The following is a 14,862-nucleotide window of genomic DNA, read 5'->3' as shown; positions in this document are numbered from 1 at the left end:
AAGAAAATGTCCGCCGCATGCATTCCTATGGGGAACTAATAAAAATGGCTGCCCATGCATTTCAATGATAGAATAGAAAGCATGATTCTACAGCAAAATGGCGGCCCCCACGGCGTGCCATGCGGTCTCCGAGGGGGTCCCAGACAAGAGGCAACAGAAGGTCCCTAGGAAGGGACCCCACCAGGACAAGGCCACCCCAGAAGAAAAAAGCTGCTTTTTTCCACCCCCCCCTGGAGGCAGGACCTGGTATAGGTAGGGGAAAAGACTTGGAGGGGGTAGACCTAGTATCCCAGAACCGAGGGAGCCCTAACGGTCTGACTATTCCAGGGAGGGGGCCCATGTCCACCCGAGACAGCCAGAGGATTGGGGGGACAGTGTTACTCACCATACCATGATACCAGGTAGGCGCCACTCTGCCCAGAGCACCTCCCACCCGGGATGGGGGTGCTGGCAGCCAGGGGGTATGCTGCGACTCAGAGGGTTCTATGTCGATTGCGTCCCAGCGAGACTTGTCCACTCGCAGGCTCGTCCCCATCCATCGGGACTCTGTCATGGCGAGGCCTAGTTCTGGACTATAACCTGCTCACGCTCACTGGCCAGGCTGGGAGACCATAAGGATCTAGAATATCCAGTCCAAAACCACAGCCAGGTGTTGCTTGTACAGTGGGGATCGAAAGTTTGGGCACCCCAAGTAAACATTTGTATTAATGTGCATAAAGAAGCCAAGGAAAGATGGAAAAATCACCAAAATGCATCAAATTACAGATTAGACATTCTTATAATATGTCAACAAAAGTTAGATTTTATTTCAATCATTTACACTTTCAAAATAACAGAAAACAAAAAAAATGGCATCTGCAAACGTTTGGGCACCCTGCAGAGTTAATATCTTGTACTGCCCCCTTTGACAAGTATCACAGCTTGTAAACACTTTTTGTAGCCAGCCAAGAGTCTTTCAATTCTTGTTTGAGGTATCTTTGCCCATTCTTCCTTACAAAAGTCTTCCAGTTCTTTGAGATTTTTGGGCTGTCTGTCACGCACTGCTCTTTTAAGGTCTATTCATAGATTTTCAATTATGTTGAGGTCTGGAGATTGTGAAGGCCATGGCAAAACCTTCAGTTTACGCCTCTTGATTTAATCCCCCATGGATTTCGAGGTGTGTTTAGGATCATTATCCATTTGTAGAAGCCATCCTCTCCTTAACTTCAGCTTTTTCACAGATGGCATCAAGTTACCATCCAAAATTTGCTGAAATTTTATTGAATCCATTTTTCCTTCTACTCGTGAGATGTTCCCTGTGCCACTGGCTGCAATACAACCCCAAAGCATGATTGATCCACCCCCATACTTAACAGTTGGACAGAGGTTCTTTTCATTATATTCTGTGCCCCTTCTTCTCCAAATGTACCTTTGCTCATTCCGGCCAAAAAGTTAAATTTTAACCTCATCGGTCCACAGAACTTGTTTCCAAAATGCATCAGGCTTGTCTATTTGTTCATTTGCAAAGTTCAAACGCTGATTTTTGTGGTGAGGACGTAGAAGAGGTTTTCTTCTGATGACTCTTCCATGAAGACCATATTTGTACAAGTATCTCTTTATAGTGGAATAGTGTACCACAACTCCAGTGTCTGCCAGATCTTTCTGGAGGGATCCTGCAGTCAAACGTGGGTTTTGAATTGTTTTTCTCACAATCCTGCGAGCTGTTCTGTCTGATATTTTTCTTGGTCTTCCAGATCTTGCTTTAACTTCCACTGTTCCTGATGACTGCCATTTCTTAATTACATTCCGAACAGAGGATATTGACATCTGAAAACGCTTTGCTATCTTCTTATAGCCTTCTCCAGCTTTGTGAGCTTCAACTATTTTCAGTTTCAGTTTTCTAGACAACTGCTTAGAAGATCCCATGGTGCTGATTGTTGGGGTAAGGTCAGATGAGTCTGGGCATTTAAAACCTTTGAGATTGACATCACCTGGTCTTCCCAGACGATGATCGAGAACAATGCATGACACTGGCAGGTCTCAGCCTTGCAAAGGGGGCAGTGCACGCTATAAATTCTGCAGGGTGCCCAAACTTTTGCAGACGCCTTTTTTTTTTGTTTTCTGTAATTTTGAAAGTGTCAATGATGGAAATAAAATCTAACTTTTGTTGACATATTATAAGAATGTCTAATCTGTAATTTGATGCCTTTTGAAGATTTTTTCATCTTTCCTTGGCTTCTTTATGCACATTAATACAAATTTTTACCTGGGGTGCCCAAACTTTCGATCCCCACTGAAGTTCTCCAGGAACTCTAACTAGTGAAAATAAAAAATCACAAAATAACACATTTCCCTATTATAGCTAAGACCGAAGTCCCAGCAGGGAACTAGGTCCTTTTACTAAACTATGCAGAAACAAACTGGCTGCTGTAGCAGAGTGTATGGGGTTATGCCTGTAGGGACAGCCCCCATAGGCGTGCCAAAGCTTTTTCCTGCCTAGTGTCCTATTCCTGATTGGAGGAGCATAACCCAATGGTCTAAGAAGATATGGAGCTGCGACTGTCGATGAACGATAGAGAAAGCAATGTTTTCAATTAAATCAATATTACTCTGTATTGACCAATTGAATTACCACCTTTAAGATGTTTGGGCCAAATTTGTATTTAAAAGCTAATTTACAAAAAAATGATCACCTGCACTAAAAGAAACATGCAGATTGTTGCAATTAAATTTTCCATTTGAAAATGCTAGTTGCTTGGCTTGCGTGTTCTTTGATCTCTATATAGGAGATATGCAGATAAGAAGTTCTGACTTCAAGGACAACTTTACTTTCATAAAGTTATCTGTTCATTTACCCAGCCACCAACCCTTCCCCCCAAGTCACATACTCACCTGCCCACGCTCCTGCCAGAATCACATTGTGCGTCCTACCCAACTACTGCTGCAAACTCCTCCAGCTGGTCCCTTCCTTCTTTTCAAATCTAATTTATTCCTCTAGAGAGGCCACCTGTTATTGAAACGTATGATAGATGGATCTGACAGGAGCATTGACAGGTGAGTAAAAGACTTTTGGGAAATGCTGGAAGGGGAGTAACGTAAAGGATAACTGTACCAGAGTAGAGTAATACGTTCATTAGGTGCATGCTCCTCAGGTTTTTCAGACAAAGTTGATTTACTAAAGATGTATAGGCTGCTCATTTAGCAGAGTGAATGTTCACTTTGTAAAGCAAAGGAGGCGCTACACTAGATTCTTGAACAAACATTTGTGGAGATTTTGTAGGAAAATTCTCAGTACATTCAATGACTATGTCATTTAAAAGTATTTAACTTCTTTACGACCGCCCGCCGCAGATGTACTGCGGCAGACAGGCGATCCTACGTGATTTGCCGTAACTGTACGGCGGTCGCCAACAGGAGGCTAGGGGGCGAGCGGACATGGGGAAGCCGATGCAGCGGGCAGGCAGCTCCGATTTCCGCCTGACACCCGCGATCGTTCCCCGCTAAGAGAGAAGAACGGTCAGCTGTTGTAAACACAGCTGACCATTCTTCTCCCTGGAATGATCATAGAGCCCCTGTGATCCTTCTATATAGGATCACAGGTTTCTATGGTCATTCCACAAGCCATGCCCCCCCACAGTTAGAATCACTCCCCTAGGCTCACATTTAACCCCTTGATCACCCATAATGTTAACCCCTTCCCTGCCAGTGTCATTATTACAGTAACAGTGCATATTTTTAGCACTGATTACTGTAGTAATGTTACTGGTCCCCCCAAAAGTGTAAAAAATGTCAGTCAGGGGTCCGATCTGTCCGACGCAATGTCACAGTCCCGCAAAAATCGCAGATCGCCGCCATTACTAGTAAAAAAAAAAAAAAAAAACATTAAAAATTACATAAATCTTTCCCCTAGTTAGTAGACGCAATAACTTTTGCGCAAACCAATCAAAATGCGCTTATTGCGATTTTGTTTACCAAAAATATGTAGCAGAAAACAAATTGGCCTAAAATGTTAAAAAATTTTGATTTTTAAATTTTTTTACTTGGGAATGTTTTATAGCAGAATGTGAAAAATATTGTTCTTTTTTTTCAGACTTGTCGCTTTTTTTTTGTGTATAGAGCAAAAAATAAAAAACGCACAGGTGATCAAATATCACCAAAAGAAAACTCTATTTGTGGGAAAAAAAGGACGTAAATTTTGTTGGGTACATCGTCGCAAGACCGCGCAATTGTCAGTTAAAATCACGCAGTGCCAAGTCGAAAAAAGTGCCCTCGTCATTAAGGGGGCAAATCCTTCCGGTCTTAAAGTGGTTAAAAAAGTTGTTTGTCCTTAACATTTAATTGTGTAATGAAGGGAATTTAACGAACAAAAACGACATTCACTGTAAGAAATGCATTTGTTTGAGAAAAATGTCCCATCCCGCTCTTTTGAATTTTCTCGAAACTGCAGATGAAAACGAATCAATTTGACCCCACTAACAATTAAAAAAATGAGGGAACTTTCTCAAAATGAAAAACTTCAAGTGAAATTCTACATCTTGTTGGGAAATACCCCATCATATGCAATCACTTTGGATACCAAATCATATGCAAGTTAAATAATGGACACAGTGTTCACATGATTGGGTATTTTGAATGAACACACTTTTGCCTTATTTACTAATATTACGTTTGAAAAGTGAACATATTTTGCAATGTGGGCATTCACTTAAGTGAACAGCCTTTAGGCTCCATGTACACGGGACGCTGGAAATGGCCGTTTAGGAGCAGTTGGGTGTTTTTTTCAGAAGCCCCTGAACCCATCTACATTTTATCTTATCTGTCCATGTACACCAGGTCGTTTACAGTCATTTGCAGGCAGTTGCGTTCAGGGACTGTTTTTAGAACGCAATTATTTGCGTTCGAAAGTGTGTTTCCCGGCGTTTCAAACGCACAAACGCGTCCGAACGCGTCTGAACGCGTCCGAACGCGTCTGAACGCGTCCAAACGCGTCCGAACGCGATGACCCGCGTTTAGCGTTCGCGTTTTTCCATTTTAAAGAGGAATAATTTTTTTGACCTCTAGGAACGCTTCTAAACGCAAACGCCCGCAAACGCCGCTAAACGCCCGCTAAACGCGGGTACAAACGCGACCGAACGGACGTTTCAAACGTTCTAAAAATTCCAGCATTCAAAGGGACTTTTATCAACGTCCCGTGTACATGGAGCCTTACTCATTTAGTAAATCAACCAATATTTTCAGATGAAGGTGAGGAAGGACAGACTTCAAATTGTCGAGGTTTCCCCTTAAAATACCATCAGCTTCAGACTGGAGTGAATTTTGAGGCTTTCCAAAGTATATTTGTGGACAACAGAAAATAGAACTATTGGAGGATGAAATGAAGTAATAATTTATCAGATATAACAAGATCCATGGGGAACAAAGACTATGATTAAGTAACTATTTCATGCATGATTCCTTATATTGGTGATTTTTTTTTTTTTATGAACTGAATATTCTGATGGGAAATGTAATGTTAGATAAGGAAAACAGTTAAAATATTTCATACAGCTTAGTGAACTGACCCCATTGCCAGTTGGACATGAAAAATGAAGATCTGAGCACAATGCAAGTACAAATAAAACTGTTTATTGTAGCATATGTACATTTGAACTTTCATAAACTATCTTTATTGAGTGTGAAGTGCATGATGTAACAGACACTGTTGTGCTTTAGCGGTCCCAGAATCCGCTGAAAACAAAAAACGCTGATGTGTTGAAAATTGTCTATGCCTACCTATGGACATAAGAAACAATGCAAAATCTTTACACTCAACAAAATACAAAAGCTAATGTTACTAGTGGTATCCAGTAACTGCCACTACACTAAAACCTGACAGTGCACTTAAATATATATGTAGTTTGAAATATACACCAATCAGCTATAACATTATGACCACGGACAATTGAAGTGAATAACACTGATTATTTCATTACAATGGCACCAAAAAGTGGGTAGGATAAATTTGTCAGCAAGTGAACACATTGTTCCCAAAGTTGATTTGTTAAAAGCAGAAAAAATGGGCAAGCATAAGGATTTGAGTGACTTTGACAAGTGCCAAATTGTAATAGATAGACGACCAGGTCAGAGCAACTTCAAAACTGCAGCTCTTGTGGGATGTTCCCGGTCTGCAGTGGTCAGGGCCTACCAAAAGTGGTCTAAGGATGGAAACCAGGGAACCAGCAACATGGTCATGGGCTCATTAATGCACGTGAGAAGTAAAGGCTGGCCTGGGTAGTCTGATCCAATAGAAGAGCTACTGTAACTCAAATTGCTATAAAAGTTAATGTTAGTTCCAAAAGATTGGTGGCAGTACGCACAGTGCATAACAGTTTGTTGTGTATGAGGCTGCGCAGTCGTAGACTGGTCAGGGAGCCCATGCCGACTCTTGTCCACAGCCAAAAGTGCCTACAATAAGCACATGAGCATTAGAACTGGACCGCAGGACAATGGAAGAAGGTGGCCTAGCTTGATGAATTCAAGAATGTTTGGAGGAACACAACAATGAATTCAAGGCGTTGAGCCTCTGAATTTTCCAGATCTCAATCCAATCAAGCATCTGTGGGATCTGCTGAAAAAAAAAAACAAGTCTGATCCATGGAGGCCCCACCTTGCAATTTACAGGACCAAAATGATCTGCTACTGACAGCTGTGCATATATCACAGCATACCTTTAGAGGTCTAGTGGAGTCCATGCCTTGACTGGTTATGGTGGGTGGTCATAATGTTATGGCTGATTGGTGTGTGTGTGTGCGTGTGTGTATATATATATATATATATATATATATATATATAAATATATATATATATTATGTTACAGCTAGATTATACTGAGATTTTTTACTTGTACATTTATTATAAACATAATAAAGATTTTTGGAAAAGGTTATAGCGGGATTTTTACTAGAATGGTCAGTATGTCACAATAGTTTCTAATCAGAATGTTCAGCCTTGAAAAAAGTATTCATACCCTTTGAAAAAACGTAAATGTATTTTATTGGGATTTTATGAGATAGACCAACACAAAGTGGCACATAATTGTGAAGTGGAAGGAAAATGATAAATGGTTTTCCAAATGTTTTCCAAATAAATATCTGCAAAGTGTGACGTGCATTTGTATTCAGCCATCCTGAGTCAATACTTTGTAGAACCACCTTTCACTGCAATTACAGCTGCAAGTCTTTTTGGGGATGTCTCTACCAGCTTTGCACATCTAGAGAGTGACATTTTTGCCCATTCTTCTTTGCAAAAAAGCTCAAGCTCTGTCAGTTTCGATGGAGAGCATCTGTGAACAGCAATTTTCAAGTCTTGCCATGGATTCTCAATTGGATTTAGGTCTGGACTTTGACTGAGCCATTCTAAAACATGAATATGCTTTGGTCTAAACCATTCCATTGTAGCTCTGGCTGTATGTTTAGGGTCGTTGTCCTGCTCAAAGGTGAACCTCCACCCAAATCTGAAGCCTTTTGCAGACTCTAACAGGTTTTCTTCAAAGATTGCCCTTTATCTGACTCCATCTATCTTCTCATCAACTCAACCTCCCTGTCCCTGCTGAAGAAAAGCATCTCCAAAACATGATGCTGCCATCACCATGTTTCACTGTGGGGATGGTGTGTTCAGGGTGATGTGCAGTGTTAGTTTTCTGCCACACATTGCGTTTTGCTTTTAGGCCAAAAAGATCAATTTTGGTCTCAACTGAGCAGAGCACCTTCTTCCACATGTTTGCTGCCCCCATATGGCTTCTTGCAAACTGCAAACGGGACTTCTTATGGCTTTCTTTAAACAATGCCTTTTTTCTTGCCACTCTTCCATAAAGGCCAGATGTTTGGAGTGCACGACTAACAGTTGTCCTGTGGACAGATTCTCTCACCTGAGCTGTGGATCTCTGCAGCTCCTCCAGAGTTACCATGGGCCACTTGGCTGCTTCTCTGAATAATGCTCTCCCTGCCCGGCCTGTCAGTTTAGGTGGACGGCCATGTCCCATGTCTTGGTAGGTTTGCAGTTGTACCATACTCTTTCCATTTTCAGATGATGGATCAAACAGTGCTCCAAGAGATGTTCAAAGCTTGGGATTTTTTTTTATAACCTAACCCTGCTTTAAACTTCTCCACAACTTTATCCCTGACCTGTCTGGTGTGTTCCTTGGCCTTCATGATGCTGTTTGTTCACGAAGGTTATCTAACAAACCACTGAGGACTTCACAGAACAGCTGTATTTATACTGAGATTAAATTACACACAGGTGGACTCTATTTACTAATGAGGTTACTTATGAAGGCAATTGTTTCGACTAGATTTTAGTTTAGTTTTAGGGGTATCCGACTAAAGGGGGCTGAATACAAATGCATGCCACACTTTTCAGATATTTATTTGTAAAAAATGTTGGAAACCATTTATCGTCTTCCTTCCACTTCACAATTATGTACTACTTTGTGTTGGTCAATCACAATAAATCCCAATAAAATACATTTACATTTTTGGTTGTAACATGACAAAATGTGGAAAATTTAAAAGGGTAGGAATACTCTTTCAAGGCTCTGTATGTGAATACAACATAGGCTTGGATGAGTTTTTGTTTAACATGAAATAGTTAAAGTATATTTACTATGCACACTGCTTCAGTTGTTCATTAAGTTGCCTATTTGGTTGATCAGTCCAATGGCTGATGGAAGGATCATGTTGAGTGGGATGTCAATGCTGCTGCTAACTACCAGGGGCTGTCAAACTGCAAAAAGAAGCTCTGCTACTAGCAGGATCTCTAGGTAACACCAGAAGATAGCAATAATGTACCACTCCAAAAAAGCAAACTTTGTGAACGTGCTTTTACATACAAAGGCTAAAGGATTTGATAATAAGTACAGTACATGCTGTATTTTTAACTGGTCTATACAATAAAACCTTAGCGAACTGAAAGCACTATTTTGCATTGTAAAAAAGAAAATAATGAACAATAATTAAAATATTGCATGTGTCATCATTTAGTTCAGTGGTCTCCAACTGCGGCCGGGGGCCGAATGTGGCCCTTTACTTGACTTTTTCCAGCTCTTGGGGAACTATTCCTCCCACTGTTACCTACAATGGGGAACTATTCCACCCTCAGAAACCAATGATGAGGCACTATTCCTTCCACTGACACCAATGACAGTGCAGTATTATCCCCCAAATATCAAAGATGGGGAATTGTTTATTCCCAATGACACCAGGACATTTTCTACTCATACACATTCTGTCCCCCTAAAGTCTGAAGGACAGTAAACTGGCCCTTTATCCAGAGTTTGGAGGCCCATGATTAAAGCCTATTACATTATTTTTTTGGACGCTAGTCTCCATATCAAAAATAAATAGGTTACTAAAGTTTGAAAAGTCTCGTACGACAGAATAAAAATTTGAAAGTGACGTCATGTATTTGTATTGTATTTTTGGACAAAAACTGTACTGATTTAAAGAAAATCGTAGATCTGGTATCGTACGAGAAATGTTTTCGTGTTTACCCCTTCTGAAAATTTTGAACAAAAGCTGTGTACCAATGATCACATTATCATACGATCGCTTTAAAAGCGGAATTTTTTGTACAATATTCTGATTTTGTGTATGGGTTTTAGTGAATTGACCCTAATTACTTTAGGTGGGACTGCAGGTTCTTGCCAGTCATTCTGAGCTTTGCACTTTTTTCCTCAGACTTCATCTTCCTACACTCACTGAAGAATGTGGATTAAGGTCAGAGATGTAAATGGGAACAATATTTCTGACCACAATTAGAATAAAGCACATTATGGGATGTGATAGATGCTCCTGTGAACTTAAACGAGTACAGACTTTGGGGTTCCCTATTTTTTACAGCTCCAAGGATAGGAAAAGGGAGCTCCAGCAGAAATCAAATCACTTTGTAGAAAGGACCTTTTGATACCTATAATCAACACTGGAGTGAAGACACTCTGCAGTTAGATTATATACTCTAGAGAGGAGATTTACTAAAACCGAAGCACTGAGTCTGGTGCAGCTGTGCATGATAGCCAATCATACTTCTAGCTTTAACTTGTTCAGTTAGGCCCCTTTCACACTATGCGTCCGTCGGACGGATTCCGTTTTTTTCAGCGGGGGATCGATCCACCAATCCCCCGCTGAGCAGGAGGATGACAGCTGTGTCTCTGCGCTGTGTGCGGAGACACAGCTGTCAGTTCCCCATGCATCTCTATGGGGGAAATCGGATGGGAACGGACCGTCGGTCCGTTCTCATCCGATCCCATCCGATCCGCTGGACGGATGGAAAATAGGGTTTCCATCCGTCCAGATTTGACGGATCGGATGTCAGCAGACATGTCTCCGTTGACATCCGATCCCCCATAGAGATGCATGGGGGGACCGTTTAGATCCGCCAAAAAAACGGACAGGCGGATCTGAACGGTCCGCCTGTGTGAAAGGGGCCTTAAGCTTTGACAATAAAACCTAGAAGCTGATTGGATTCTTTGCAGAGCTGTGCCAGATTTTGCACTCTCCAGTTTAAGTAAATCCCCCTTAGTACTGTTCAAGCTGCATATTTTGACTGACGTGAATCTTAACCACTTAAGCCCCGGAAGATTTTACCCCCTTCCTGACCAGGGCCTATTTTGTGATTCGGCACTGCGTGACTTTAACGGACAATTGCGGAGTCGTGCGACGCTATACCTAAACTAATTTGACGTCCTTTTTTCCCCACAAACAGAGCTTTCTTTTGGTGGTATATGATCACCTGTGCGATTTTTTGATCATGCGCTATAAACAAAAAAAGAGCGTCAATTTTGCACAAATAACAATATTTTTCAAATTTTTTATATGAAATTCCCCAAAAAAAAAAAATAAAAATAAAATTTTTTTAACATTGTAGGCCAATTTGTTTTATGCTACATATGTTTGGTAAAAAAAAAAAAAAATCTCAAAAAGCGTATTTTGATTGGTTTGCGCAAAAGTTATTGCGTTTACTAACTAAGGGATAGATTTTTGTCATTTTTTTTTTTTTTAACGAGTAAAGGGCGTGCTTCTAACTGTGATTGGCTGTGGCTTGAGGTGTAAGAACAGAGATCAACGGTCCTACATAGCAGACACAGGGAAGAATGACAGGCGGCTGTGTTTACATTAGCCGCCTGCCTTTCTCCCGCTGTAACGGACAATCGCGAGTGCCCGGCGGACACGCGCGGGGGGGTCCGTGAACAAACGGGGGCGGGAGCGCGCATCCGGCAGCGCGCGCTCGCCCCCTAGAGCCTCACAGGCTAGTGACGTAGTACTACGTCGCTTTGCCTGTGAGGGGCTGACTGCCGCAGTAAATATACTGTGGGCGGTCGGCAAGTGGTTAAAAGAGAAGTATGAGGTTTTTTTTCTTTAAGAATCATACTTACCTAGGTGGATACAGCATCGGTCCGATTCTGAATCCGTCCCCTGGCGCCTCTAAGACTGAGAACTGAGTGATCCAACACTGCCAAACATTCGGTTTTCAGAGCTCGCCTAACACAAAGCTGCTGACTGTCAATCTGCAGCTCTCTGCTCTGCCCCCCTATGCTCACTGGAGTGCTGGACTGTGGAGGTAGTGGCTGGCTCAGGCTCTTAGCGGCTCGCTGACAGGCTAAGCTAGGTGCTGGTCCAGGCATGTGGGCTGGTCCCGACTCCATTGTCGCGATCTTGGACCAGTTCTGTGACATCAGCAGACAGTGGACTTCAGCCCGCTGTCTGCTGAAAACAGGTCACAGGAGTTCAGAACGAACTGCATTCCTGTGATGCACAGGAGAAGTACAGGCAAACAAGCTTTGGCTGTACTTTTCCTTTAAATATTCCTCTCAAAGAAGTACAGAATAGCGACCACACTCAGTGCCTATAAATGAATTATGAGCTGGTATTTATATATCTACAAATATGTCTGTCTGAAACTTTTCGCTCTCAGTGGTAAGCTGTCTAACTTATAAATTTTGGTCAGGAATGGTAATGACCAATCTATGCAGTCTAGGAAAGCGCTATCTTGTCAGAGACAGCAGAAGTGATAGGTTGAGAACCGTATACATGCACAGATGACCCGGCTGAACAATCATATCTTCCACCTCATCTATAAGATATCTGTGCAAACAATGGTGGTCTCAAACGAGCCTTCTCTGAAATAATGACTTCATGTACAGACACCTACTGTATACATAACATATAACTAAATAATGTTGCACAAGATTATTATGCAGTTCCCAGTGCATGAACCTCACAGCTAATACAAATGCCTTCAACTTTGTACAGTCTTTCTGTCTATTGCAGTTGCCAAAAATATGATTGATGGAAGAATAAGAACAATCTGTCCAGTACAGAATCATCAGTCATCTGAATCAGACTGCTCTAACAATGTACACACTGCCAAATTACCACCAGTAGGGAGTAAGAGCAGAGGCAACAGACTGAGTTTTCCAGCAAGTTTTACTGAAACCTGAGCTCAGGTTCACCCCTGTTCCTGGCAACACAGGCTGGAATAATCACCACGAGAGGCCATTATCTAACCTCTGACCACACAGACTTTAATACATCCAAAATCTGGGTAATAATTTTAATTTACAGTGTGGAAATGGAATCTTACGCATGAACTTTGGTCTGAAAATCAAACGGTAAACTGAAACTGCTAAGTTTATACAATTAACACTTGTATATAATTTCCATGTACTAGGAGAGCTACCAGAATGTTATTTTGTTCCTGGCACCTTTAAATACATTGTTTCTTTGCAATTCACTATATAATAAAGCTTATGCATGTGAATGCCTTGAATCATTGCCGTGAATTATAGGAGCTCATCTTCCTTAAAGAGATATTAAAGCTTTTTTTTTTTTTTTTTTTTTTTTAAATAATAAACATGTTATACTTACCTGCTCTGTGCAGTGGTTTTGCACATAGCACCCCAACTCTTCCTCTTCTTGGGTTCTCTGCTAGCGCTCCTGGCTCCTCCTGCCCTGCTTTCTACTGGGGACACTTATGAAGGCTCACTCCCAAGCTGCCCTGTCTGCATCCATAGATACAGACAGCGTGGCTCAGCCCTGCCTTGGCAAAGTTGAAAACGGAATAGGTGGCACCTGTCCAAGAAAGAGCAAACACAAGGGGGCACCACTGACATGTGCTAAATCAGAGAGCAAACCACTCCTCTGCACCTTCTTCACAGCGGAGTTCTGTAGTATGCAGCTTATATTCAAACTTATCCAAAGGGACAACACGAACATTGTTCTCGTATTATTCCAGATCGTACAATTTTCATTTAGTCAGTACAGTTTTCGTCCAAAAATACAATACAATACATTACATCACTTCTGAATTTATATTCTGTTGTTCGAGAATATTTGTACTTTAGTAACCTATTCATTTTTGATATGGAGACTAGCATGCAAAAAAAAAAACCAGACCATCATTTATCCGATAATTTCATTGTGTGCACTAGACTTTATACTGTAAACCTGAATACCATGATCTCAGATTACCCACAACTAAATGACTCAGACAACTAAATGACTCAGAGGAGGGGCACAAGCCATCCTCCTCTCAGAAATGCAGGGCGATTAGGCAGTCCAGCATGCACTGCACACACAGAACAATGGATTTACCCTGTATTAATCATAAGTATTTGTAAATCCTTACAAATATTAAAAACAGTGAAACAAAATGTTGTTGCTGAAACTTTAAAAAAATAAAAATCGCCATTCACTATACTTTCTCTTTAAATGTTGTAATGTAGTACAATTTTATATTTCCAAATCAAATGGCACTGCAAACCTAGTCCAAGAAGCATTTGGCCATTATGACCAGCACATTACTTTTCTTTACTCACTTGAGTAAATGACCCATCCTCATTGCATTCTGGGATAAAGACGGCTTCTTGAGGCTTCTTTGCTTGTTCCAGCGCTTGAGCTCTTTCCAGACGACATTTACTCTGACCGGCATCTGGGATAAAAATTATCAACAGTTGTACTGCATTATTTCATTTTTATATGGCTTGCAATATTAGTGCTGTGCTAAAATCTTGCACCATTTTTTACAAGAGACATGTATAGCCATGAAAGCCAATAGCAAGTGCATGCAACATCAAAGGAGCCATTTTAATACACAGCCAACAAGGCAGAACAAGGTATAAGGATACTTTGCAGTACTCAAAGGAATACAGCATGGCACCTAGAAAGAGAGTAAATGGAGCAAAGGGGGAGCATGCTACAAAAATAAGGTCCTGTGGGTGGCCAGTTGATTTATATAGAGTTTCCTGATCTGTTAGAGCATTTGAGATACAGTAATGCAGCTTTGATTCTTACAGAGCAAAGACTTGTGGGGGAATGTGTGGGAAGGTGAATATTTCTTTCTGGTAGTGAGTTATCAGTAGTCACCATCACTTTGCAATGAATGGGCAAAGATACAGAGTCTACTTAAGTTATCATGGACAATGAACATTATTCTTTCATCAAGCACCCAGATAACAAGCAATTGTGTTGCAAGTTTGAAAATGACTTGCTAAGCTATTGCTAGACTTGCTAGGCTTCACAAGTTTGTTGCACAACTACAGCAAGTATGCATTGCATGACTCCAAATAAGCTTTCTTTGTGAACATTCTGCAAGTCTGCTGCAAATTCTGGTTCAGTTATGTTGTGCAATAGTCATCCCACCACAGGGGTCACTGTGGCTGAACTTCCATGCTGTAGACTTGCAGAGCGCTTGCGGTAGACTCATCACTGCAATTTTGCTCTTGCTAGAGACTTGCCATTAAAATTTTCTACAAATTGGAAAAGTGTCAACTGGAACTTGTGCTTCTAGTGCTCTGCAAATGTGCAACTTGCCAGTGAAAATGTGCAGCGAGGTAACAGACTTACAATTCAA

At 41.2% G+C, this 14,862-nt stretch overlaps 1 protein-coding gene across 11 annotated transcripts in view; it reads right to left on the bottom strand.

The window, feature by feature from the left end:
- SMOC1 (SPARC related modular calcium binding 1) overlaps positions 1 to 14,862 on the bottom strand; it is a 321,506-nt gene that overhangs the window by 171,375 nt on the left and 135,269 nt on the right. For all 11 annotated transcript variants that reach the window (XM_082242604.1, XM_082242601.1, XM_082242606.1 and 8 more), the window contains exon 3: positions 13,829 to 13,941. In XM_082242604.1, the coding sequence (XP_082098730.1) occupies positions 13,829 to 13,941 (113 nt within the window). The remainder of the gene's footprint in view (positions 1 to 13,828; positions 13,942 to 14,862) is intronic.

The sequence above is a fragment of the Pelophylax lessonae genome (assembly GCF_965119305.1).
Source record: "Pelophylax lessonae genome assembly, chromosome: 13".
In the NCBI taxonomy this organism is placed as follows: domain Eukaryota; kingdom Metazoa; phylum Chordata; class Amphibia; order Anura; family Ranidae; genus Pelophylax; species Pelophylax lessonae.
This window is presented reverse-complemented; position numbering and strand designations above follow the sequence as displayed.